Genomic DNA, 25,938 nt, shown 5'->3' on the forward strand with positions numbered 1-25,938 from the left:
CCAAGGCGAAGGGTGGATGGGAGGTGTCGGAGAGAGAGTGCGCAAGGCGGAGGCTTGGCACCAGCGAGTTGCCTCTAAACTGAGCTTCTGCAGGGAAAAGGACGGCAGTGGTGATGCCGGCTCAGGGAGCTTGATGTCCGGTGATCCTTGACAGAGCCACTCAGCCTGGGTGCCCCGGTTTCCTCGCCTTGGGCATGGAACTTCAGGCCCAAATTTGGCTCTTCCTCTCTGAGCTGAAGAGTGACAGGGTCTGGCTGGAGGGGGTGAGGGAGTACATCTGTCTAGAAGGCGGGGAGGGGCCTGGGGCTACAGCCATGCTCCTTCTCTGACCACAGTTGGTTGGGGTAGGTGGGTGCATCTTACCCCAAGAAGGCCCTCAGAGCTGTTTCAGGCTCTAGGGACACAGGTTCAGCCGGCTGAAGCCCCTGCCTGTCTTGCCTTGCAGAAGAGGTCCAGGACCCATGTGGAACCACTCCTGGAGCTGGAAGGCCTGAGGGAATGGACACCAGTGAGAGCCCCACGCCCTCCAGCTCACTTGGCCCCTCCTGAGCACCCCAGTTGGCCCATGTGTGTATGTAGAATGGTTAGGGTTTTCTCAGATGCTTCTCAGATACTTGAAAGTCCTACGATTCCTGTGTAAAGAGCACTTTGTCCTGCTTTGCATACCCATCCCCCGCTAAGGGATGGAAAGTATATAGGATGCTTGGTTCATTCTTTTTGATATTTGTAAAAACTTTTCCCCCAAAGTTGCGTATTATTCTGCCCTTTAATAAAGCATTATCGCAATATGTTGGCCTGTACAGGGAAGCCTAATCTTGCCCTGAGGACCCTGAGCAGGCACTATGATGAAATGCTTATAAATGAATTGGAGCCCTGCTGGTGCAGCTTAGCACTGGGACCTGACGTGAACGTGTATAAACTTACTGTCTAGTCCTGACTTGGTGTCTGTCATCTTTTCAACCCATTGTTTCTGTGAGTGGGTGTGTGCCTTCACCCGTGGCTTGAGTTCATGCCCTGTGCTGTGCTGCCAGGTGTTCACTCCTTACACCCCACATACGGTGCTGCAGCATGTCTCAAGCTTTCCACTCCCCAAAAGCACTGTCCCATCTCTGTTGTGAAATCTCCCGCCTCCCCAGTGACCTAGTTCAGGGTGGGGCTTCTCAGCAGGTAGGTACTCCTGCCCATCCATCCCTCCTGCCCCTTGGGAGGGGAACGGGACCTACTCTGGGCCTCTGAGATCTGAGTCTTGGCTTCCAGATGGACTTCTGGGTCGGTCAGGCACAACACAGCAGAGTGTTGGAACTGGGTGGAACCAGCTGAAGATGCCAGAGCCCTGGTCCCCGAGACCCGAGAACAGTGCCACACTGGGGCAGTGATAGCCCCACTGAGGTGTCTCAGCACATGTGGAAGGCCTCAGGGAGCTGAGATCTTGGCAGAGTTCACAGACTTCATCCAACCTGAACTCCTGTCCTGCTAACACCACACATTGTTTTGTTCCTGCTGTCCCCAAGAGAGAAGGCATATTAGCATGCGGAACAGTTTACATCAGCTGGATACAGCCAGATGGGGCAACCTGACCTGTTGCTGTGTGGCGGGCCAAGATTCCATGTGTTCCACTATTGCTGTACCCTGATCCTCCTCAGAGGCCCTATATGGGTGGGCCTGAGGAACACCCAGTTGCAGAGCAAGCCCCAGCCAGGACCTCCTACTGGAGGCAGGGTGCCAGTGAATACAGGCGTGTGTATAGGACAGCAGCCTGTGTGTTATTCCTGTACACACAGCTATCTGTCAAGACTCCTTAGGCCTGTTTTAGTTGGGTGTCTTGACAACTTGCAGTTGGGGACAGGGAGGAGATGTAGGACCTAAGTGACAGGTCAAGGCTGTGCTGGGTTCCCAAGATATGGCAGCAAAGGAGACAGGCCTGGGTCCAACAGATGCCAGCGGCCCAAGTGTGAGATGAGGCTTGCGTGGGGGCAACTTGCGTGGCAGGGTTACAAGGGATTTTTGCTTTAAAAATCAATTACATTTGGCTCTAACCAGTATGGTTCAGTTGGTTGGGTGTCGTTCTGCAATCAAAAGGTTACCAGTTTGGTTCCTGGTCAGGGCACATGCTTTGGGTTGCAGGTTTGGTCCCCAGAAAGGGGACATGTGCATGAGGCAAAGGAATAACCTTTCCTTCCCTTCTTCCCTTTCCCCCTCTAAAAACAGATTTAAAAAAAAATTTTTTAATCGTGTTTGAGGTCTTGAAGCTTCAAGTCTTTCCGTTACCCAGCTGGCAGTGGTCAGGACCAGCCACCAGGCTTCTGCAGGAGTGTCTACAAGCCACAGCTAGCAACCTGCTGGGGGTGAGAGGGAAGGGATGATCCGGGTCATTGGTTGAGGGGGCATCTCCCAGCCTGGGTGTGACCAGGGATGAGTACCTTTGACGCTCCAGGTCTTGCTTTCCCTTAGTCCCTGTGGCTATTACATATCACTATATCACTAAAAACGATGGCTTAAAACACACACCTGTTCTTACCATTCTGGATATCATATCTGACTAACATGGGTCTCACTACTTTAAAATACAGGTGTGGGCAGGGCTGGTTCCTTCTGGAAGCTCCAGGGGAGAATCCATTTCCTGCCTTTTCAGGCTTCTAGCAGCCACGGCATTCCTTGGCTCCTGGATCCTTCCTCCAAATTTGAAGCCCGCAGCACAGCCTCTTCCATTTCTTCTGCCTCCTCTTTCCACGTGTAAGAACACCTGGGATGACGCCGGGCCCGTCTGGAAAACCCAAGACAATCTCCCATCTGAAGGTCTTCAGTCACACATGAATTTCCTCTTGTCACTTTCCTCTTCTGTGGACGTTCTCGGTTCTAGGGGTGAGGATGTGAACATCTACGGAAACTAGTTCTGCAGGGCCCCTGGGGCGCCTTCCCTCGGGAAGGTGGGCTTGTCCACTGGGTGACTGCAGCTACTGACCTGCCCTGCGACACACAGCCAGAACTCACCACCAGGAGTCTAGTCAAAGAGCCTGTTTATTTCAGTTCAGAATTTAGAGTTACAGAATTCTGGCTTGACAGGCCCAGCATCTCCACCCTATGCCACTATCACCAGCAGTCCCACAGGGCAGCCTTAGGGCCAGCCATGGGGCCTGGGCCCGTGCTGCAGGCCCACTCTCGTGCCCGGGGAGGCGTTCACATCTGTCACGCCTAGGGTTCCATTAATCATGTTATTAGCAGCTGGATAAGGCTTAGAACCAGCGCTACCAAGGACAGCACAGCAGCTGTCTCCTGAAAGCCCTCTGAGTGGCGGTCACAGGCCAACCAGTGGCCTCCCCTGCCTGTGGGCTGGGCCGACAGTCCCAGAAGAGGCTGGGAGGCCCTGAGTGGAGGGGGAGCAGGGACATGAGCAGTGGTGGAGGAGGCAGGAGAGCATGACACAGACCCATGGGGGCTGAAGCCAACCCTGCTTTTATTTCACGGGAGCTTCTCGATGACCATCAGGAGCTCGGGTTTCAGGATAGATGAGTCCGGCTCAGCCCCCGCGGCCTTGATGTCCTCTAGCACTGCCGAGTCCCACGAGAAGGTCAGGAGGGCCGAGGGCACCTGTGGTGGGGCAAGAAGCCTCAGCCTTGTTCTGGCATTTACGTGACAAAGTTCACATCTTCACATTCAAATCTTTGTGTTGGAGCCAGGGCCATGCCCTCCCAAGACTGTTCCCACTGGTGACAAAAGTGACAGCAGTCACTCAGTAAGCCCATTCCCGAAGCAGTGGCCCCTCCTACCAAGGACCTGGGTTCAAGGGACACCACCTGGCCTGCTGAGGCTGCCCACTGCTGGGCAACACTCAGGACCTCTCAGCCAGGCCTCCTTCCTCCCTGGTCTCCCTGCATCAGGGTCTGGCTGCCCTCCTCCAACTTCCTCCCCAGTAAATCCTCTCCTTTCCAATCTCCTCTGGGCTCTGCTCCTCAGAAAATAACATACTTGACACTTTTTCCATTTTAAGGGTGGGAAACTGAGGCACCGAGAAGTTATGCAGGTCACATTGTGAATAAACAGAAAGGTAAAACTAAAACCCAGGGAGCCTGGCCCTGGGACCCCTTCTCCTAGGACCACCCTGTACTGAGAAGCACTGCCCTCTCGGGGCATGTGTGGCAGATTCAGCCAGAATCCAGAGATCCAGCATGCGGCAACTTGTCACTCACCAGCCCGCACTCATTGAAGGGCAAGTTCTCGTCCTCTGACAACTTCTGCCCACCCAAGGCCAGCAGCTCAAAGGGCAACCAGTCGCTCTGCAAGGCCTCCCGAACAAAGCTATAGAGTGCTGCCACCCGCTCCCGGGCGTAGAATGTCCCTGGGGGGGTGGAACAGTCGGAGTGAGGATGGACATCATGGGAACCCTCCCCAGGGCCCACCCAGCCCAGACAAGTGGAGGTGAGCCCAGAGGAGCTCAGAGAAGTTCAGACCACAGACCCTCCGGCTGGAGGCAGAGCAAACCCACAGCTGCAGTTACTACACCACACACAGCCCAGCCAATCAGCACAGACACCAACCACCTCCTGGGCCTCGCCCTACCCCTTCCCCACGCGACCCTGGCCAGCAGGCAGCACACACCCTGGAGGAGGCAGCCATCAGGGAGGCGAACTCGCAGCAGCGTGTAAGTGTACTTGCGCATCTCCCTCTGCTCCTCCTTTTCCCGCATGGCCTTGGTCCGCAGCATGCTCAGCCGCTCCACTGCCTCAGACTTGAGCCTCTGTTCCCGCTTGACCTCCTCAGCCGTGAGGTTGAAGAAGTCAGAAGGCAGGTCGAACTGAGAGGCCAGGGGCGAGGGCCGGAAGACACGTCGCTGGCGGGCCAGTGTGGCCCGCACAGGCTCCGCACACAGCAGCTGCTCCTTGTACGTCTCCAGGTTCTGGGGCTGGGCCAGGGCGGCCTCACTCAGCACGTAGAATTCTTCGGGGCCCTCTGGGGGACACAAGATGTCCCTGTGCCACAGCAAGAAAACCCCCGAGCCAGGCCCCTCCCCTTCCCACCTCCCGACTCAGCCAAGGCTTTTCTCTCCCCAGCTTACCCTGATCCGGAACTGGCAACAATGCCTTCTGGAAGCCAATGGCCTCAAAAAACTCGTGGGTCCCTTCCAGGCAGTTAATGCGCTCCTAGGAATAGAGCTGAAGTCATGCAGGGCCCTTGGGCCTCCTTGAGCCCCACCAACCTCACTGCCCAGTGGGTCCCATCAGGCCCAGCACCCCCTCTTTTTGAGGGGCTGGCCCCTGGGGAGGACAAGCCCCCCTCCCTGCCTCTGAAGCTGCCTAAAGAAAGGCTCCAAGGTTTCCAGTAGCTGCTCACAGAGGGACCCCAGAGGCCAATAACCAGGGTGAAGAGGAGCTCAAAAGCCAAAGAACAGCACGGGGGTCTTCAAAATGGGGGGAGGGCTGCATATGATGCTGTAGGGGAGAGTGGATGCCCTGCCAACAGCACAAGTAACATGGACCAGGGTGGCGGGACCACGTGATTTCTCCACAGAAGTCAGAAGTCTATGTAAGAAATCCCCCCAGTGCTGACATGATCCCAACTAGTTCAAATTAAGGTCAAAACATGCCAGCAGTGGTGGGGAGAGCAGATTACATACAGCTATTACGTATGACCTATGTTCATAAAGCCCCTCTCCACCTGCAACCCTAGAGAAGCCCTCCCAGGGCCCCACCGCCAGACAAGGCCCTGTGCGACCGCTGGCCCAGCCACGCTGGCTGCACCGGCTGGAAGTCACTCAACAGAGCCCTCACCTGGAACACCTTGTTCTGCAGCTTGATCTTCTGGTACTTCTCCTCCTCAGGGTGCAGGTGGATATTGTCCAGGTACCTGAGGCAGAATTCGGGAACAAGGACAGGCCTGGGTTGGGTGACCGGCTGCTCTGCACCTCCCATCCCCAGGTGAACAGCAGCTCAGAGCCACACCCAGGCTCGTGGTTAAGAGGGGGAGCAGGTGCCATCACACCTCTGACCCCTGTTGCCAACAGCCTGGGCCAGCACAGGACACCACTGCCACAGAGATGGTCCACCTGGGGCCCACCGCTGCGCCTGCCCCTGGGTCCTACCTCCCCTGGAGGGCACCAATGGACCACAGTGTGGGGGCAAGTGGACAGAGCCAGAACGGGCCTCCAGTGCCAATGATCACCAGTGTTTGCTTGGGAGCTCATGTGCAAAACAGACTTTCAGCACCCCTGGACCTGCTCAGTGGTCAGGGGAGTGGGGTGGGAACCCACCTCCCTCACACTCCTCTATGGCCCCCAAAGGGAAGCCAGGGTTGGGAATCCCCAATTCAGTAACCCCCTTCTTTTACAGACAGGTAAACTGAGACCCAAAGAGGCCAAGCCCCTTCTCTTCCTGGGTCAGGGGGAGGGAAGGTCCCCTTAGCAGGTCCTGCTGGAAGCCCAAGACTCGCACCCTCAGTGGGGGACAGGGCGCCCACTCACTTGGCGATGGTGTCCACGCCCAGCTTCACCTTGTCCCGGTCTTTGTTGAACGTGTGGATCTTCATGATGGAGGCAGCCACCGGGTCCACGGAGAAGTGCTGGGCACAGTGAGGAGAGCACGTCAGAGAGCGCTCCCCTCACAGCCCGGGGCCTGGTTACTCAGGAGACAGCAGTAATAATGGTAGAGTAACAGGCTCGGGGCTTTGACTGCACACACTCAGCAGAAAAGGAGGAGAAAAGCTTCAGCAGTGCCCTCCCTCCTGGGGAAGAGGGGCCATGAGCAGCCCAGATCACGCAATAAAATTATGGCTGCGACCAGCAGACCTTAAAACGGGGCATTAGTCTAGACAAGCCAGGTGGGCCCAGAGTAACCATAAGAGCCCGTCAGGGCAGAGAACCAGGACATGGTGGCTGGACCAAGACGCAGCCTGGTGTTGCACGCTGTGAGGACGGAGGTAGGGGCCACAGAACACAGGTGGCCCAGAAGCTGGAAAAGGCCAGGAAATGGACTGTCCACACAGCTTCCAGAAGGAACACAGCCTTCCTGCCACTGGAGAGAGGCACGTCACACTCTGACTTGCAGGATTCTAGGAGACCAGACGTGTGTGTTCCAAGCCCCTCAGGTTGCAATGGCCCGTTACAATGGCAATGGGAAACTCAGGCCCAAAGCAGAGGTATTTAGGTGTTCTTTTTGTTCTTCTTGAAAATTTTTTTAAGTTTGAAATTATTTTCAAATTCAGTTTTAAGGAAAAAAAAATGCTGAAGTTCTTTTCATACTGCTGTAATAGCTGGCAGTTCCTATGTTTAGCGTGAGTGGTACGTTACCTTTTATGAAAAATCAAAACAAGTGAAGGGGAGACAAATACGTCGGCAGTTTGTACACACTCGAAATGTCCCTGAACAGGGACCTAAACTACCCACAGAGGCTGTCACCTGGGAGGGTGGCCAAGAGGTGAGTGGAAGGTGGCTTCTCTCTGCCTCCCCTTCTGTATGCGGAATTTTGTACTGCGCGTAAGCATTTCCTCTTTGACCAGGTGACAACAGATAACAATGTACACAGGTGGGGACACTAAGAAGGATCTGTGCCACCCGGCCTCACTGGGGCTTCCTGAAGGCAGCTCCAACCCTGGAACCTCAGAGTGAGGGACGAGGCCTGAGGCCTCCACTCACTGAGAGAATGGCTTCTTTGATCCGGCTGTCCCGCTGGTCCTTCCTCAGGGTGGCCCCTGTGAGGGGGCAGGTGAAGTACACTCCGGGCACTGCCAGGGGGGTCGAGCCTTCCTCTCTGGGCTCAGGCACCTGGGGGGGGGTGGGGATGAAAGTGTCTCATCCTGGACTGTGCACAGATGCCACCCCAAGTCACTGAGTGCCACAGGCCTGAAAGCATGGCCCTGGGAGCCAGACACCCTGGTCTCAACGCTGTCCCCTCCACCATGGAACACCTCAACCCGGTGACCGAGCACCTCTGAGGATGTTCTCTGGTCTGTGAAACGTCTCTGCAGGACCAGCTCAGGACTGAACAAGGTGAGGAGGAAAGGAGGAGTGTGTAGCAGCTGCGAACACAGCGCTCAATCAGCAGCCTCTGCTGTTCCTCTGTCCCTGCTGCCTGGTGGAAAAGGGGCTTCGTGGTGGGGAGTTGAGTCACGGTGCCCTGGACCAGTCCTGGACCAGTTCTGGGCCTCAGTTCCCAGGCAATGTCTATCTAGGGTCTGTTCCTCGCTAAGACTCAGTGAGAACTCGAGGGCTGAACTGCTAGGAATGCCCTTTCTGCAGAGCTCTCCTTTGAGCCCCACCTGCTTCTGAACGGCCAGGTTACACTGAGATCCATGGAGCCCTCCTGCCTCCTGAGAAGGCTGCAGAGGGCCGTGCCAGGGGTGCAGGCTCTGGGGTCACACAGGCTGGGGTTCGCCTTCGGCCTTGCTGGTTCTGAGGTGCACGACTAAGGACACTGCCTTCACCTCCCTGAACCTGTTTTCTCTTCTGGAAAGTGGGAACTACAACAGCACCCACCCTCATGGGGTGGGTTACAGAGTTGGGGCTGTAACCCACAAACTAACGGGGTCCAGTCCTACCCTCAGCACCCAAGCCTGGCACCCTAAGGTGCTGAGCATGGAGGCCCCAGTCAACATCAACACAACCACAACCTGCCCCGACCTTTCAAGGCAGGGTTCCCCAAGCCAGAAGTGACCTCCCCCACCCTGATGTCTCTTCTGTGTCCCACCACCCCCAGAACCAAGTGCTTACAGGCAAGAACCTAGGGGTGGCCCCGCTCCCCGCCCCAGGCCACCCCTCAGGGTGTCATGCTGCCAGATGGATGCTTTTACCGTGTTAGTCCCTGGGGCCTTCGAGCTCCCACTGACGGTCGCCTCGACTTGAAGTTCCTTTCTCACTGGAGGGAGATGCAGAAATGGGTCAGTGTGTGGCCCCTCCAGGGCTGGCCCTCAAGTGGGTCAAGTTCTAGTCGTCCTTCCAGTTTGAGGTCCTAGCCCGTCCTCTTGCAACACTGCCTCATGCCCCCACACTTCACTTGATAACCTGACAATGACCTGCAACCTCTCCTCCTCCTTCATTCCCCTCTGCACCCTCCCTCACGTTCACGGCACTCAGACCACGCCAGACCCTTGTTCCTCTCCCCCCGAATTTCCCTCCTCTCACAACGGTGACTTTAAAGCCCCCCACGTCATTGGTTATATAATTATTTTCGTCCAGGACCGAGCACAGGATCTGGGACCTGTAAACAGCCACAGACAGGCCTCAAGGACAGAGGGGACAGAGGCCTCACTCCACTTCACCTCGCCTGCCCCCCTGCAGCCCAAGGACAGCGCAACTCACCCTGGTTCCGGGTGGAGTCCTGTGACGACGTGGGGCCCCGGGCCCTGGGCTGCTTCTGCTCCAGCCGGGCCAGGGCCGCTGCGGCTGCCATCTGCGCCTCATCTGTAGGTCCCTGGCGGGGCTGCCGGAGCACTGGCTGGTTGGGCTTTTCTTTGGGGCCCTTCTCCCTGGAGGAGAAACACAGAGAAAGTGAAGTGATGTAGGGTCAGACGAAAGAGCCTCTACCCCTCTCCCACTTCTACTCCTGCCCCATTAGACAGACATCTGCCTTAACAGCCCTGGAGGCAGGCGGTGATTTCACTCCCAGCTCTGCCCTGTTGGGCAAGTCCTTCACTGGCCTGGGCCTCAGAGGCATCACCTGTTGACTGGGGTTAATGGCACTCACCTCCATATGGGGGCCACCCGTTTAAGCACCCTAATGTCTTCAGGAACTGACAAGACTGAAAGTAGTCAACCCTCCCCCAGCTCCGTCCTGAGTAAGAATCGAGACCCTTCCTGACTGTAACAATGAGTAGTCTCAGTGGCATTAGTTAAGCATCTACAACGCACCAGGCAGCACAGTATTGTTTCCTCAAACAACACCCTTCTGAGGGTGGTCTTAAGATCTCCTTTTGCAGAAGCTCAGACAACATTCAAGCTCTGTGTTAAGTATGTTACAAAGATCAAGTTTAGTAACACCTCCACTTTGGGAAATAAGTGTAGTAATAACCTCAGGGGACGAATGGCTTCTTAATCTACTTAGTAGGACAATGATCTGGTTCTGGCTCTGGCTGGTGTGGCTCAGTGGATTACATGCTGGCCTGCAAACCAAAGGGTCGCCAGTTCGATTCCCAGTCAGGGCACATGCCTGGGTTGCAGGCCAGGTCCCCGGTGGGGGGCGCACGAGAAGCAACCACACATTGATGTTTCCCTCTTTCTCTCTCCCTTTCCCTGTCTCTAAAAATAAATAAATAAAATATTTTAAAAAGAAGGAAGAAAAAAAGAGAGGGGGGGAGGGGAGGGGAGGGGAGGGGAGGGGAGGGGAGGGGAGGGGAGGGAAGGATAGGATCTAGTTTTGAATATCCCAGCGGAGAAGTCCCACCTGGTCTGACTCACCTACCTCACCCACCTTCTTCCTTGAGGACCCTCTCCCGGCCCCAGCAGTTAGAATCATATGTGCTGATCCTGTAAACCTTACCAGAAGCCAAGGCTCTCGGTTCATGACCTCACTCCTCCCACTTTACTCAGATGTGTGGACAGCCCCTCTTCTTGTCCCAAGGCCCCTGGGACCTGCTTCCTGCACATCCCTGCCCCACAGCTGAGAACCTCATGTTAGAAAAAATGGGTCATGTAAAACCCACCCTAGCCCCATGTGGTACTGAGGTCTCTCTATAAAAATGCCATTAGCCCTGGTCAGTGTGGCTCAGTTGGTTGAACACATTGTCCCATAGCCAAAGGGTCACAGGTTTAATTCCCCGGTCAAGGTACACACCCACATTGCAAGTTCAATCCCTGCTTGGGACACATGCAAGAAGGGAGCAGATCACTGCTTCTCTTTCTTTCTCCCTCCCCCTCCCTTCTTCTCTAAAGCAATGAAATAAATATCCCCAGGCCACTTTCCAAGATACCTCACTCACCCACTTCATGGCTCTGCAGGGCAGCCATAGGGGTCCCCCTAAAACCTAAGTTAGCACTTATCATACCTCTACATCACGTCCTCCCAACACCTACACGACAGAACCCTAAAGCCACCCGTGTCCCCACAGGCCACGAACAACATGCCCGTCTGCCTGGTTCACTCTTCTGTCTACCCCGGTCTCACTGCTGCTGCTCGCTGCAGGCCAGCCGGTCCCTGCCACAGAGCCTTTGCACCTCCCGTGCCTGCTGCCTGAGAGTGCCGCCAGCGGGTGGGATGAGGGAAGGAGGTTTGGGAGAGGGTAGAGCTGACAGGGGACTCAAATGTTGGAAAACTTTTAGTTTCAGATAATAGCTAATAAGCTTAGTAATCGGCGCATATAAAAGGCTATTGTTTTAGGAACTGAAGAGCCCACCCTGACTCCAGGAGGCCACAGGCAGTCCCACCTTCGAGTCCGAAGAGGACTGCAGGCAATCAGGATGGCTCTGAGCCCCTGTGCTCCAGGGTGAGACGCCCACTGCCTAGGCCACAGATGGAAGAATGCTGCAGCCTTCATCTGATTAATGTTTCCCCTGAGTTCCAAACCCCTTACCTACACTCTTCTCCTTGTGAAAAGAATCAGTTTAAAATGGAATTTAAGACGGTTTGTTAGGGTACAAACCCTCCATCTTCTCAGATCACCGGCCATCTGAATAAAGTGCCCATAAAGATTCAATCCCCATCTCTGTTTACTGGCTCTGGTAGGTGACAGGCAGCATGAACACTGGCTTTTCCCGGTGTGCTGTGGGGGGGGAGGGTAGGTTATTTCCACATGGCTGAATCTTACCTCAACCAGCTCGCATGTCACATGTCACCTTCCCAAGAGCTGAATTCCTGGAACATTAAAGGTCTCCCACCCCCAATACTCACCATCCCCTGCCCCTGCTTATTTTTTTTTACAGCCCCGGGCACAACCTAATTTTCCATCATTCGTGTACTGGTTTCTTTTTTCCGTCTCCACCCACTGGAAGGCAAACCATGAGCGAGTCCTGCTCAACACCCCTCCAGCACGCCTGACAGGGGAACTCAAGAGTTAAAAAGATTTTAGCTTTAGGCATAGTTGATAGGCTTAAGCAATTAATGCACGTGGAAAGCTGTTGTTCCAGGAGCTGGAATACATGGGAACTGAACACGTGGCCTGCCTGACTCCAGGAGGTGGACAAGCAATTCAACCTTTGTCCCCAGGGGATCTGCAAGCTACTGAGATGGTATCTGACGTCAGTGATGCAGATAAAGGATTGTTGATCAGTAGTTACAGAAATACTAAGAAAATCACTGTCTGCAACCCTTATCTGATTAACCTTTTTCCAAACCCACTACCTACCCTTTCCTTCTGCTTATAAAAAGGTTGGCTTGAGATGAGATGTTAAGATGATTTCTAGGGTACATAACCCACCATCTTCTCAGATCACCGACATCTGAATAAAGCACCCATAAAGATCCAATCCTTGGCTCTACTGATTGGTCCTGGCAGTCAAGGCAGCAGGAATGCCGACTTTTCCAGTGTTACACCTTGAGCTTCCCAGCTCACTCCAGGCACATCACAACAGCCTGCATCTCCAAATTACTTCCATCCTCTCTCCTCCCAAGCCTCCAGTCTGGCATGGCAATCACCCACACAGCCCCCACCTTCTTCCCGTCACAGTCCCAGTTGCTCCAGCCCCCACCTCTACCCACAACTTGTCAAGCAAATGAAGGGACCCCTTTGTCTGGTCCACCACTCTCCATTGCCCCCCTTAAGCTGCCCTCCTCTCCCTCCTCAGGTTCCTAGGACCTGATTTTGTCCACTGTGCTTCCTTCCCTCACTCATTAACCTGGCCTTCATGAGTCTCATTCTTCCCATTCCTCCCCCTTGGGAGGGGGATCCTTGGCACCCCCTCCCAAGGATCTTAGGAGACCCCTATCTTTGTGACAGATGTCCTGAGGTCCCTGCCCTGCACCCACTCTCCCTCACACAACTCTGACTCCCTCCTCTTCCCTTCCTGCCCTACTCCCTGCCTCTCCTCCTACCCCTCCCAGCCCTACCTCTTCACAGTCCCTTTCCTTATTCCTCACAGAACCCTGCCCAGGCTGGGGTCTTTCCTCAGTCACTCCTGACTGATTCTAGGACCACCCCCAAGTTCACACACACACACACACACACACACCCCATAACTCCCTGTAGCAGCTCCACCATCTCCCAGGCCCACCTCCAGGTGGAGCTTCCTTCTCAGCCGCCCACACCTGACAGTCCAGCATACTCACTTGTTCCACCACTTTACTGACTCCTTCATGCCACCTGCTCTCCACGCATCTCTCCACTAAGTTCGCACTCTCGTCCCAGGCCCTTCCTTTCTCCAAGTCCTCCCCAGAAAACTCAGAGGCCTAAAGGCGTGCAGACCACATCCCCCACACTCCCAAGTCTCCCAAGGGCCTCCCATTCAATTTAACCATCACCCACAAGAACCCCGCCTCCTTCCCATCACAGATATACCCCACCCCCCTCGCTTTCCACCCCCACCCACCCACTTCCATTCTCCTACCAGACCTTCCTCCGCCCCTCGCAGCCCCCTCCAATTCACCCTGTCGACTCTTCCAACAATGCCTTAGATTCCCTGGCCTTCCAGGCTCCCATTCAGTCCTCCCTCCAACTCCAGACCCAGGGCCCAGACCCCTCACACCATGGACGAAAGCTCTTTGCTTCTCCAGGCTCACCCACCAATTCCCATCACCTAGATTTCCCCCAAATCTATATGCTCCTTCTGGGACCCTTCTTCGCCCCCTAGCTTCACCCTTACCACCCCCTACTCCCCTCCCAAGTCTCTCCATTTATCACTATCTCCCGGCAGCCCCGCCCCCTCAGGCCTGCCCCTCCCGTTCCGCCCCCAGGGGCCTCCACTTCCCCTTACACCCACAGCGCTCCCCGTGGCCCCTGCCCCCGAAATCTCTCCCTTCCTCACCTCTCGCCCTCTTGGCCTCCCCTGACCGTCTCCGCCCCCAGGCTTCACGCCCCAGCGCTAATCACGAACCTCACCGACTCCGTAAGCTTCTGTCCGGGACCTGCGCTCTTAAACTTGATATCAGCCTTGATCTCCTGGAAGAATTTCTTCATGGTGGCGGCAGGCCCAGCGGCAGGGGGCCGCGGGGAGACACGGGCCCAAGGCCCAGTCCGGGAGGGGTCTGTAAGAGCCAGCAACCGGAAAAAAAATAAGGGGCTGCCGGAAGTCCCGCCTCCCGCGCTCGCCCACGTGACAATCGGCCGGGCGCGCCTTTCTAGCTTTCCGCGCTTGGCTGGCTTGCGGCGACCGCTCTATACGTTTGAACCTCCTCTCAGTAGTTCTTCCGGGACTCTGTTGCTAGGGGCGACGAAGGCGCTTCTAGCCGCAAGCTGTGCTTAGGCACCTTCCAGTTTCCCCGAGCGGTAACTGGAGAAGGGGACTTGGCTCTACAGAAGTGCTGTCCTTGCTCACGAACCTTTCCTGGCTCCTCGGAGCTTATGTGATAAAGTCCCAATTCACTTGTGGGAGCAATCGAGGCCCCTACAACCCAGCCCCGTGATCATCCCCAGTACCCCGCCATCCCCCTTAACCTTCCTGAGCTTCAGTGTCCTATACATATGAAATTGGGTTAAGATAGCACCCGCTTCCTAGCAAGACTGTAATCACGATAATGCAATTGAAAAGATCAATAAGTGGCAGGCGTTATATTTTTACTCCTTTAATATCTCTTGAGTCAGCATGAATTAAAATTTTCTGATATCGCAGAGCTCATGATTTTTTCGATGGGGTTGAGGAGGGAGAGACAACATGATAAAACGTATGGTAGGGTAGATGGTGTTAAGTGCTATGGAGAAAAGGTGGAAACAGGAATGGAAGCGAGCAGAGTGGGGGCAGTTTGCAACACCAAATAAGAGGGTCAGGCACAGGAAAAGGACGGTTTTGAGACCATGATGGACATTTGAATGTGTCTGAACATAAGATGATAGAAAGGAGCTATTGTTAATTTTGCTAAGGGTGATAAAGTCATGGCAGTTGTGTTTAAATATTTTTTTCAGAGATGTATTCTGAGATACTTACGGGTCAAACAACATCTGAGATGTGCTTTCGAAATGCTCCAGCGAAAAAGAAAAAGTATACACATGTACACACTCACACACACATACTTTAGGTAAGAATTCTCATGGCTGTAATTTCTCCATGTGGTAGTATGCGACAGTCATTCTCCAAACATTTACTGAGCATCTACTACGTGTCAGCCAGTAGAGCCACAGCAGGGAACAAGACAGGCAGGGCACTGCTCTTGAGGGGCTCACAGCTATTGAACAAGTGTATAATGCCAGGCAATGCTCACTTCCATTAAGAAAAACACAGTAGGAGAAAGCAATCAAGAGTGATGGGAGTCCTCCTTCAGATAGGCTAGAAAGGACTGACATTTGAATAGAGACCTCTGAAGGAGATGAGGGACAAAACCACAGGGATATCTAAGCAAGGAACACTCCAGGCAGAGGGAACAACAAAGGAAAGGGTCCTGAGGTGATAGCTTATTCAGGGAACATGGTACCTGCAGCAGGGTGAGACGGGGAGAGTAGGTTCTCTGCTAACAGCAAGTAATGTGTGGTCTGCTCATCCCCTCTATGGAATACTCTATAACCACCACAAAGTGTAAACATGGGAACTAAATAGCAGCAATAACAGTAGTGATTGCTATATAACAAATTATTCCCCAAATTTAGCAGCTTACAAAAACAAACATCTCAATTCCTGCACATCAGGACTCAGGAGTGGCTTAGCTGGCTGGTTCAGGCTCAAGGCCTTCGTGACACTTCAGTCAAGCTGTTGGCTGGGGCTATTGGTCTCACCTAAAGGCTTGACTGAAGGGAAGTCTACTTCAAAGCTCTAATGGTTGTTGGAGGGCCCTCGTTCCTTGCTGGCTCTTGGCCAAAGTCATGAGGTCCTTTCTATATGAACCTTTCTAAAGAGAGAATGTCCTCACAACATGGCAGCTGGATTCCTTCAGAGAGAGAGAAAGAGAGAGAGAGAGCGCGCACCAAGAAGGAAGCTGCAGTTCTTTTATTCCCTAATATTAAACTTGCCATGCCATCATTTCTGCCTGTTGTATTGGTCACACAGACCAACTCTGGTACAATGTCAGAAGGGACTTGACAGTAATGTGAATACCAGGAGGCAGAAACCACCTGGAGCCTCTCTATTACACTAGAACACTGGGTAAAAGTGCAGTAGATGACACTGGCTCCCCACCTGTTTGTGGAATGTAGAAGGCCTGCTGTGGAAAACAAGGCAGGGAAGAAGGGCAAAATTCTAACATTGGTTATCTGGGTTGGGGGGAATCATAGGGAATTTTTCTTCCTTTTTCTCCTAGTATCCAAATTTATGTAACGGAGCTCTATGACTTTTATTATAGAAAATAATATTTAGGCCTGACCAGTGTAGCTCAGCTGGTTGGGCATTACCCTGCAAACCAAAAGGTTGCCAGTATGATTCCAGGTCAGAGCATATGCCTGGGTTGTGGGCTGACACCAATTCGGGCAGGGCATGTGTGAGAGACAAACAATCAATGTTTCTCTCCCAATCTTTCTTCCTCCCTTCCCTTCTCTCTAAGATAAATAAATAAAATCTTTAAATTAAAAATAAAAAACATATAGGCCTAACTGGTGCGGCTCAGTGGATTGAATGCGGGCCTGCAAAGCAAAAGTTCGCCCGTTCAATTCCCAGTCAGCGCACATGCCTGGATTGCTGGCCAGGTCCCCAGTTGGGGGCATACGAGAAGCAACCAATCAGTGTATCTCTCACACTTTGATGTTTCTCTTTCTCTCTCTTTCCTTCCCTTCCCCTCTCTCTAAAAACAAATAAATAAAATCCTTAAAAATATATAATATATAAAAAACAAAATAATATTTTTAAAAAAGGAATTGAATTAAACTTCTAGACCTAACTTACAGGAACAAGGGGTGGAGAAACAAATGAAACACATCACAAAGAAACAGGCAAATCCCGCCTGTGACACATTTTCTAAGCCAACTGGTTTGGTTCCTTAAAAGAGTCAGTGTTGTGAAAAATAAACAAGACTCTAAATAAAAGGGATTAGAGAAACACAGCCTTTACTGCAGTGAGTGAACCTTGATTTGATCCCAATTTTTTTTAAAAGCTGAAAAAGACTTAGAATAATGAAGACAATTAAAAATGACTTGGTATTTAATAGTAGTATGGAATAATTATGAATTTTGGTGTGATAAAGGTATTATGTTTATACAATAAAGTTATTAATATTAAGAAATGCTGAAGTATTTAGGAGTGAAGTGTCTTGATATATGAAACTTTCAGCCTTGGCTGATGTGGCTTAGTGGATCGAGTGCTGGCCTGCAAACCAAAGGGTCACTGGTTTGATTCCCAGTCTCAGGTACATGCCTAGGTTGTGGGCCCGGTCCCCGGTGTGGGGGCCAGGTCCCCAGTGGGGGCCACGTGAGAGGCAACTACACATTGATGTTTCTCTCCCTCTCTTTCTCCCTCCTTCCCCCTCTCTAAAAATAAATAAATAAAAGCTTTAAAAGAAAAGAAACTTTCAAATGTTTAAAAACAAATATATACATTTGACCCTTGAACAACATAGGTTTGAATTGTTTTCAGTAAATACTGTAAATGTGAGGGATAGAATGTGGCAGGTGGAGAACTTGGAAAGAAAAGAGCTGTGATCCATCCCTTCCACTGAAAACGTACTTTCTTCTAAGGTACTGCAGTTGTATGGATGCAGGTAGACTTTTTACACTGGGACGAGTTACTCCAGCATTTTTACCTGCATGTTCCGAGTCAGTTGGAGCACATCAGTCCTTTCAGCAGAACCTGCTGTAGGCACTTAACCTTTCATGGCTCAGGTGTGCCAAGACAAAAAAAAAATGGTCCAAATGGAAGGACAGATTAAAGCTCCAGAAAAAATACAACTAAGTGACGAAGAGATAGCCAACCTATCAGATGCATAGTTCAAAGCACTGGTGATCAGGATGCTCACAGAATTGGTTGAATTTGGTCGCAAATTAGATGAAAAAATGAAGGCTACGATAAGAGAAATGAAGGAAAATGTACAGGGAACCAATAGTGATGGGAAGGAAACTGGAACTCAGATCAACGGTGTGGACCAGAAGGAAGAAAGGAACATCCAACCAGAAAAGAATGAAGAAACAAGAATTCAAAAAAATAAGGAGTGGCTTAGGAACCTCCAGGACATCTTTAAATATTCTAATATCTGAATCATAGGGGTACCAGAAGGAGAAGAGGAAGAGCAAGAAATCAAAAACTTATTTGAACAAATAACGAAGGAGAACCTACCAAATCTGGCAAAGGAAGTAGACTTTCAGGAAGTCCAGGAAGCTCAGGGAGTCCCAAAGAAGTTGGACCCAAGGAGGAACACACCAAGGCACATCATAGTTACATTAGCCAAGATTAAAGATAAGGAGAGAATCCTAGAAGCAGCAAGAGAAAAGGAGACAATCACCTGCAGAGGAGTTCCTATCAGACTGTCAGCTAATTTCTCAAAAGAGACCTTAAAGGCACGAAAGGGCTGGAAAGAAGTATTCCAAGTCATGAAAGGCAAGGACCCACATCCAAGATTGCTCTATCCAGCAAAGCTTTCATTTAGAATGGAAGGGCAGATAAAGTGCTTCTCAGATAAGGTCAAGTTAAAGGAGTTCATCATCACCCAGTCCTTATTATATGAAATGTTAAAGGGATTTATCTAAGAAAAAAAGATAAAAATATAAACAGTAAAATGACAACAAACTAACAGTGATTAACAACCACACTTAAAACAAAAACAAACTAAGCAAACAACTAGAACAGAAACAGAACCATAGAAATGGAGATCACATGGAGGGTTATCAGCAGGGGAGTAGGAGGGGGAGAGAGGAAAAAAAGGTACAGAGAATAAGTAGCATAGATGGTAGGTAGAAAATAGACAGGGGGAGGTTAAGAATAGTATAGGAAATGTAGAAGCCAAAGAACTTATATGTATGACCCATGAACATGACTTAAATGGGGGCAGGGGTGTGGGGTGTGGGTGGGAGGGGGTGTTCAGGGCAGAGGGGAATAAAGGGAGGAAATGGGACAACTGTAATAGCATAATCAATAAAATGTATCACTAAAAATACTGTAAATGTATTTTCTCTTCCTTATGATTTTCTTGCCGTTTTCCTCTCTCTAGCTTTCTCTACTGTAAGAATAGAGTATATAATGCATACAAAATATGTGTTAATTGGATATTTATGTTATCTGTAAAGCTTCCCATTAATAGTAGGCTATTAACAGTTAAGTTTTGGAGGGAATCAAAAGTTATTTATGGAGTTTTATTTATCTGTGTATATATACACATATACATATATAGCACATATGGGGTAATGTTAACAATTGTTGAATATAGGTGCAGGGTTGTGGTAATTGTAAAATATGTCCATAAATTCTTTGACACTGCTCCCTTCCAAAGGTGGAGTCCAAGTCCCTTCCTCTTGAATGTGGGCTGGACTTAGTGACTTGCCTCTAACAAACAGAGAAGGGCAGAAGTGATGGTGTCCAGCTGTGAGACTAGATATAAAAAGCAGGGCTCAACGTCTGGTGTCACTCACTCCGAGGAAGCTGGCCGCCACATTGTGAGGAGGCTCAGGCAGCGCTTTGGGGTGGCGAGGAGCTGAGGTTTCCTGCCAATAGCCATGTCAGGGAGCCACCTCAGAAGGGGCTCCTTTAGCCCCAGTTAAGCCTTCGAATGAGGCAGCCTTAGTTGAGATCTTGACCACAGTTTCATGAGATACCCTGAACCAGGACTCCCCAGATTCCTGACCCTCAGGGTCCACACAAGGTAATAAATGTTTGTTGTTTTAAGTGGTTAAGTTTTAGGGCAATTTGTTACACAATAGTTAACTAATAAAAGAACATACCATGTTCATTGTGCTACACTTCCCATCCTTTTTAAATGTTTAAAATATTGAAAATTACTGTTAGCACGGTGAAATAATGGATCATATCTTTTATAATCTCAAGTATAAAATAAAGACATTGGCCCAAAGTCACACAGCCAGACAGTGATGGGGACCCACCCTCTTCCCTGAGAGTAAAGTCCTGCAGGGCTCCTCAGCCTGGCATTCAAGACCCTGAGGCTCCTGGGGAGTCTAAGAAGCCTCATAACTTTTTCCTCTCTGCCTCTACCTAGTATTATTCATAGCTCAACTCAAGTCCTTTGTCTAGGCCTTTGTCTCAGATGAAAGAGACCTGTCCCCATCCTAAATTCTCTTCTTCCAGGAAGCCCTTCCTGACTACCTTCCTCATGCTGGATGAAGTTTCCTCCAGGTTCTCGAAGCCTCTCCATCTTATAATAATCATTGGTAATATTTACTGAGCACATACTATGTGTCAGAAAGCTTGAGGAGGGGGTGGCCCATGTTTTATTCTATGTGTAATCTTCACAGTCTTCTTCATAGCAGCTCTGTTCATAAATCAAGCCATGTCGTGACTCCCATTCTGCAGATGAGTAAACAGAAGTAATGTCACTTCCCAGCTTTTAAGCAGCAGAGCTAGGACTTCAACACTATAGGGACTGTTCTTGTAAAACCTCTAATGGCCCCTGAAGATAATCAAGTCCTAATCCTGAGAAACTGTAAATATGGTGGCATTTGTGGCAAAAGAGATGCTGCAGCTGTGATTAGATGAAGGACATTGAAATCATCCTGCATCACTTGGGTGGGCCCCAGGTAATCATGAATCCTCATAAGAAGGAGGCAGGAGGGTCAGAGAAGGAGACACGATGATGGAAGCAATATGAGAAGACTCCACTCACTGTTGTCATAGCTTTGAAGATGGCAGAAGGAGCCATGAGCCAAGGAATGCAGGCAGCTTCTAGAAGCTGGAAAAGGCAGGTTCTTCCCTAGAGCTTCCAGAAGCAGTGCGATCCTGCTGGCACCTGGATTTCAGCCCAGGGAGACCCATTCTGCACTTCTGACCTCCAGAATGATAAAAATAAATGTTCGTTATTTGAAGCCATTAAGTTTATGGTAATTAATCACTGAAGCAATAAGTAATTATTACAACCTCTGAGCCAAATAACCCTTGAAAAGAAGCACTAACATTTGCCGTCAATGTATATGGAAAGTTGCACAGGTTCAGACATATCTCCATGGTTTGCAGAGGTGGGGATCCAACCCAGGACCATCAGACCCAATCACACTTCAGGGAGGGGCTTCTCAAACCACAGTGCACACTCACGTCCCACGGAGAGCCTGTTCAAATGCAGATTAGAGATTTATACTGATGCATACTTCTTTAGGGGGCTAGGATTCTACATTCCTGACAAGCTCCTGGGGAGAATGAATGAGGCCAGAGCTTCCTGTGGCTCTGAGTAAGCCTGCAGTAGATGAGCATGCTACCCTCACAGCACAGGTGGGAAGAAGCTCAAGGAAAATGGAATCTGATAATCATGGGTTCCAACTCCCATTGGTGCTAGTTCTCTGCCTCAGTTTCCCCATTTGGAAAGTAGGAATGAAAAATAACAAGTGACGTGAGAATAAAGTTAACTATGTTAAATGTATACTATAGCCCTGGCCGGTGTGGCTTAGTGGATTGAGCACTGGCCTGTAAACCAAAAGGTCACCAGTTCAATTCCCAGTCAGAGCACAAGTCTGGGCTGGGGGTCAGGTCTCCAGTTGTGGGTGTGTGAGAAGCAACCGGTCCATGTATCTCTCACACACATCAATGTTTCTCTCCCTCTCTTTCTCCATCCCTTACCCTCTCTCTAAAAATAAACAAATAAAATCTTTAAAATAAATAGATAGATAGATAGATGTATACTATATAGTGTGGCCTGAAACATAGTATTAGCTTCTGGATAAATGTTAGTTATTATTCCACTTGGGTCCACTTGGGTAAGTGTGCAGTAAATATTTGTTAATGATAGAATTGAAGGCTATGGCCGAAGCAGTAAGCTGGAGACAAAGCCTGCAGTACATAGTAGGTGCTCAGGCCACCTGCTGCTTAGAGGACCATTTTGCACAATTCTGAAGGGTAGGAGCAGCGCCCGTTCCTGCCTTGCTTCCTCTGGCCAGGTGCCAGGCCCCACCTCTAAAGGAATGGGAAGAAATATCACCTCCTCAGTTGATGACTAATGGCCCACCTTTGGTTTTACTGGCCTCTGATTTGGTGGGAAGACTTAAATATCCTTCCCCTTTTGGTTGGCCACTTTGGGGGGTCCTCTCCACTCTCTTGGAGAAATCTGCCTTCAGGCTTCTATCCGAGCCTGACTTTTCCCAGGCCTGAGCAGGAAGTCTCTCTGGGAGGATGGTTTTCTATACTGGCTTAAGGTCTGGGAAGAAGTGGACCTCGGGCAAGCCATACTCCTCTCCAGACCTCAGCCTCTCCATCTGTACCTGGTCCTAGTCCAGGGGCCACGTTCCTCACTTGTGATGTGCCCTCCACTCCTGTGTGAGGGCACCCAGAGTAACACGTAAAAACACAGGAAGCCCAGTTAGATATGAATTTCAGATAACAACACATTCTTTAATGTTATATATATATAATATGAAATTTACAATATTAACCGTTGTTAAAGAAGCATGTGTCAGATATTTTTATTTGATGGTGTGTGCATTTATTATTATTTTTATTGTGGTAGAACATAAAATCTACTATCTCAACCATTTTCTTTTTCTTTCTTTTTTAAAGGATTTTTAATTTTATTTTACAGATTTTGTTTAGTTATTTTTAGAGAGGGGAAGGGAGGAAGAGGGAAACATCAATGTGTGGTTGCCTCTCGAGCGCCCCCTACTGGAGACCTGACCTAGCCTGCAGCCCAGGCATATGCCATGACTGGGAATTGAACTGGTGACCCTCTGGTTCACAGGCTGGCACTCAATCCACTGATCCATACCAGCCAAGGATATCTTTTTTTTAATGGCTGTATTGACATATAATTTACATACCAAAAATTCACCTGTTTTAAGTGTACAATTGTGTATATTTACAGAGTTGTATGACCATCAATACAATCTAATTTTAAAATATTTCCACCACCCTAAAAAGAAACCTCACACCCATTTGCAGTCATTTTGGAATCCTACTTCCAGCCCAAGACAACCACCAATATACTTTCTGTCTTGAAAGATATGCCTTTTGGAGACATGCCATCAAATGCCATGTGATGTTAGAATGGTACAACATGTGGTCTTTTCTGATTGACTTCTTTAATTTAGCCTAGTGCTTCTGAGGTTCATCTGTGTCGCAGTGTGTATCAGTGCTTTATTTCCTTTTACTGCTGAGTGGGATCCATCATAAGGATATACCACATTTGATTTATTTATTCACTCACTGATGGACATTTGGGTTTTTTTTCTCCTGTAGCTGTGAATAAGGCTGCTATGACTGTGAGTACAGAATTTTTTTGTGTGGATGTTTATTTTTAACATTTTTCTTGGGTAGATACATAGGGCTGAAATTGCTGCATTAGATAATCTATTTTTAAAAAAACACCATTATTGTAAGGAAAATACATAGCAAAACATTGCTGGAAGGTGGTGGGAGTGAAAGATATGGAAATAACTCAGTCACCAAACGAGCTGCCCAAACAGATTTTTCTGCTGTGGAAGACAGTGATTTGATCCCTTCCTCACCTGCCTTTCTTTTGTTTTGTCCTGGTGGGCAGACATTACTTGTCTTTTTTGATCCAAAGAAACCTAGCAGGGCTGGGTCTAGGAAGCCCCATTTTCAAAGTGCTTTTCTTCCTGGATGTTTCAAGTTGTAAGACTTATGGAGAAGGGAAAGATGGGACAGCTGTTTGTTCCACCGTCATCCCCAGCCTCATCCGTCAGTGTTTATTGATGTCAAAGAGATGACCCATATAGAATTGGGGAAATTTAGGCAGCAGTATGATGAGCAATGAAGCTGTGTTGATGAGGAAGTGAGCTACATCATACTCAGGGTGGAAGCTGGCCAGGAAGTAAAGTACAACAGGAAAGACACTGAGGAATTTGTGGGCAGAGGTAAACTGGAGACAGTAGTCCATCTGTTCCCAGTGTGTCAATAGCCAAGAGCCTGTCCTTGATCAAGGGTCTCAAAGAGTGTCCCTTTCATAATATGTGGGAAGACATACATACCCTGCCAGCTACAGAAGCCTATCAGGCCTGGGGTGGATAGGCTTGCTTCTACCCATAAGGATGTTTCTTGAGACTAAAGTTAATGTCTTTGCACCCTGTAATCACATCCCTCCAATGTTGTCCCAAGAAGTTAAATTAAAACCTAATAGCCCTGGCTGGTGTAGCTCAGTGGATTGAGGGCGGGCTGTGAACCAAAGGGTCGCTAGTGTGATTCCCAGTCAGGGCACATGCCTGGGTTGCGGGCCAGGTCCCCAGTGGGGGCCACGTGAGAGGCAACCACACATTGATGTTTCTCTCTCTCTTTCTCCCTCCCTTCCCCTCTCTCTAAAAATAAATAAATAAATAAATCTAAACAATAAAAATAAAATAAAATAAAACCTAAATTTCTCACTAATGGTTACGAGGCACTATGATGGGTCCTCAGTGGATCCCTCCAGCCTTATATTCCTCTCCCCTCATTTACTCCTTCATCCCAAACTCAGATGTTTGCAATAGCCTGCACTTACCTCACTACATGGGCCAATTTCTACTTATCTTTCATGTCTCTGGTTAAACCACCTCCTCCAGAAAGTCCTCCTGGTTCCTAGGATAGACGAAATCTTTCCCAGTACTCAGGTTTAAAAAAAAACAAAAAAACATTCTGGTTCTTTTGCTCTGGGTTCCTCCCAGCAGGTGAAAAGGGAAAGATTCTGAGATACTCTAAGTTAAATTACAGCAGGCTGGAGGGCGGAAGGAGGAAACAAACAGGGGTGGTTCAGAGAACAACTGCAGTGCAAAACAAACTAAAAACTACTTGCACTCCTTAATGTATGTTGGGATTATTAAATTAACACCCAGACAACCCTGTTTTCCACATATGACATAATAAAGCCACCCTGGCTGGCGTGGCTCAGTGGATTGAATGTTGGTCTATAAACCAAAAGGTCACCAGTTTGATTCCAGGCCAGGGCACTTGGCCAGGGTTTTGGGCAGGGTCCTGGTTGGGGGTGTGGAAGAGGCAACCTATCAAAATTTCTTTCACATGCTGATGTTTCTCTCCCTCCCTTCTTCTCTCTCTAAAAATAAATTTTAAAAAATTTTAATTAACATCCAGGCAGATAGTTCCCAGATTATCTATTGTAAAAAGAGAATAGTTAGGTGTCCTAGAATACCAGGAGTGCCTGCTTCTTATTTACACACGAGCTATAAGGACTACGCTCTGCTGCATCTACCCCAGAACTTGACCCCAGCCCTGACTTCACTTTCTCCCACCCCTTTGCCTATAGCTAATGTAAATTCTTTCAAATTGCTTGTATCTTTCTTCCCCTCCCCATTACTCGATATATAAAAACACTTGCAAATTCCAAGATGGATGATCCTGTTGTTTTTCCTATCTAGCTATTTTGTTGGTGGTTTAGACTCCATACCCCAAGATCACTGTCTTCTTCTTTTTCTTCTAATTAAAAAAAAATTGATGAGAGAAACATTGATTAATTTATTGTTCCAATTATTTATACATTAATTGGCTGATTCTTGTATCTGCCCTGATTGAAGCCACAACCTTGGGATATCTGGACAATGGTCTAACCAACTGATCAAGCCTACCAGGGCTAATTCTTCTTCTAATTCTTCGTCTTCTCCTCCCCCTCCCCTCCGCTTCCTCTTCTTCTAATTCTTTAAATGACCTAATAAACCCTTTCTTTAAAAAAAAACTTTCAGCCATGGAAGTTAAAATTTCTTAACACAGGGGTCCTAATACATTCAGTTCTTGGAGAGCAGGCTAATGGTATCCACTGCTTCTAGTATTTCCTAATGCCAGGCAGTTTCCAGCGCCTTAGGCGTTTGGTCACTTAGCGTGCCCCTATAAGATCAGTCAACGAGTCCCATTTTACAGTTGGGGAG

The 25,938-nt window shown here is 49.6% G+C and overlaps 2 protein-coding genes across 5 annotated transcripts in view; one reads left to right on the plus strand and one right to left on the minus strand.

Annotated features, from left to right (window-relative positions):
* Positions 1-937, plus strand: part of CHAF1A (chromatin assembly factor 1 subunit A) — a 32,527-nt gene extending 31,590 nt beyond the window's left edge. For all 3 annotated transcript variants that reach the window (XM_036032215.1, XM_036032214.1, XM_028520275.2), the window contains exon 15: positions 449-937. In XM_036032215.1, the coding sequence (XP_035888108.1) occupies positions 449-549 (101 nt within the window). In that variant the 3' untranslated portion in view covers positions 550-937. The remainder of the gene's footprint in view (positions 1-448) is intronic.
* Positions 938-3,001: 2,064 nt separating this feature from the next.
* UBXN6 (UBX domain protein 6) lies at positions 3,002-14,159 on the minus strand. Of its 2 annotated transcripts, none has more exons than XM_028521034.2 (10): positions 13,949-14,159; positions 9,287-9,453; positions 8,779-8,843; positions 7,625-7,753; positions 6,455-6,552; positions 5,766-5,841; positions 5,054-5,138; positions 4,597-4,947; positions 4,188-4,336; positions 3,002-3,588 (listed from the first exon to the last, which is right to left on the minus strand). In XM_028521034.2, exons 1-10 carry the CDS (start codon positions 14,029-14,031, stop codon positions 3,460-3,462), a joined length of 1,332 nt encoding a protein of 443 aa, XP_028376835.1. In that variant the 5' UTR covers positions 14,032-14,159; the 3' UTR covers positions 3,002-3,459. The 2 variants fall into 2 exon arrangements, with proteins under 2 accessions (XP_028376835.1, XP_035888110.1); XM_036032217.1 differs by having other exon boundaries at positions 13,954-14,126.
* Between the last annotated feature and the right edge of the window lie 11,779 nt (positions 14,160-25,938).

The sequence above is a fragment of the Phyllostomus discolor genome, chromosome 8 (assembly GCF_004126475.2).
Source record: "Phyllostomus discolor isolate MPI-MPIP mPhyDis1 chromosome 8, mPhyDis1.pri.v3, whole genome shotgun sequence".
In the NCBI taxonomy this organism is placed as follows: Eukaryota; Metazoa; Chordata; class Mammalia; order Chiroptera; family Phyllostomidae; genus Phyllostomus; species Phyllostomus discolor.

Excerpts from the sequence above, each read along its gene's own strand:
- UBXN6 (XM_028521034.2), bottom strand. The coding sequence starts at position 14,031 with ATGAAGAAATTCTTCCAGGAGATCAAGGCTGATATCAAGTTTAAGAGC. Across the intron at positions 8,844-9,286 it reads GGACTCCACCCGGAACCAGG|TGAGAAAGGAACTTCAAGTC; the intron begins GTGAGTTGCGCT and ends ATCTCCCTCCAG. Across the intron at positions 5,842-6,454 it reads GGCGTGGACACCATCGCCAA|GTACCTGGACAATATCCACC; the intron begins GTGAGTGGGCGC and ends ATTCTGCCTCAG.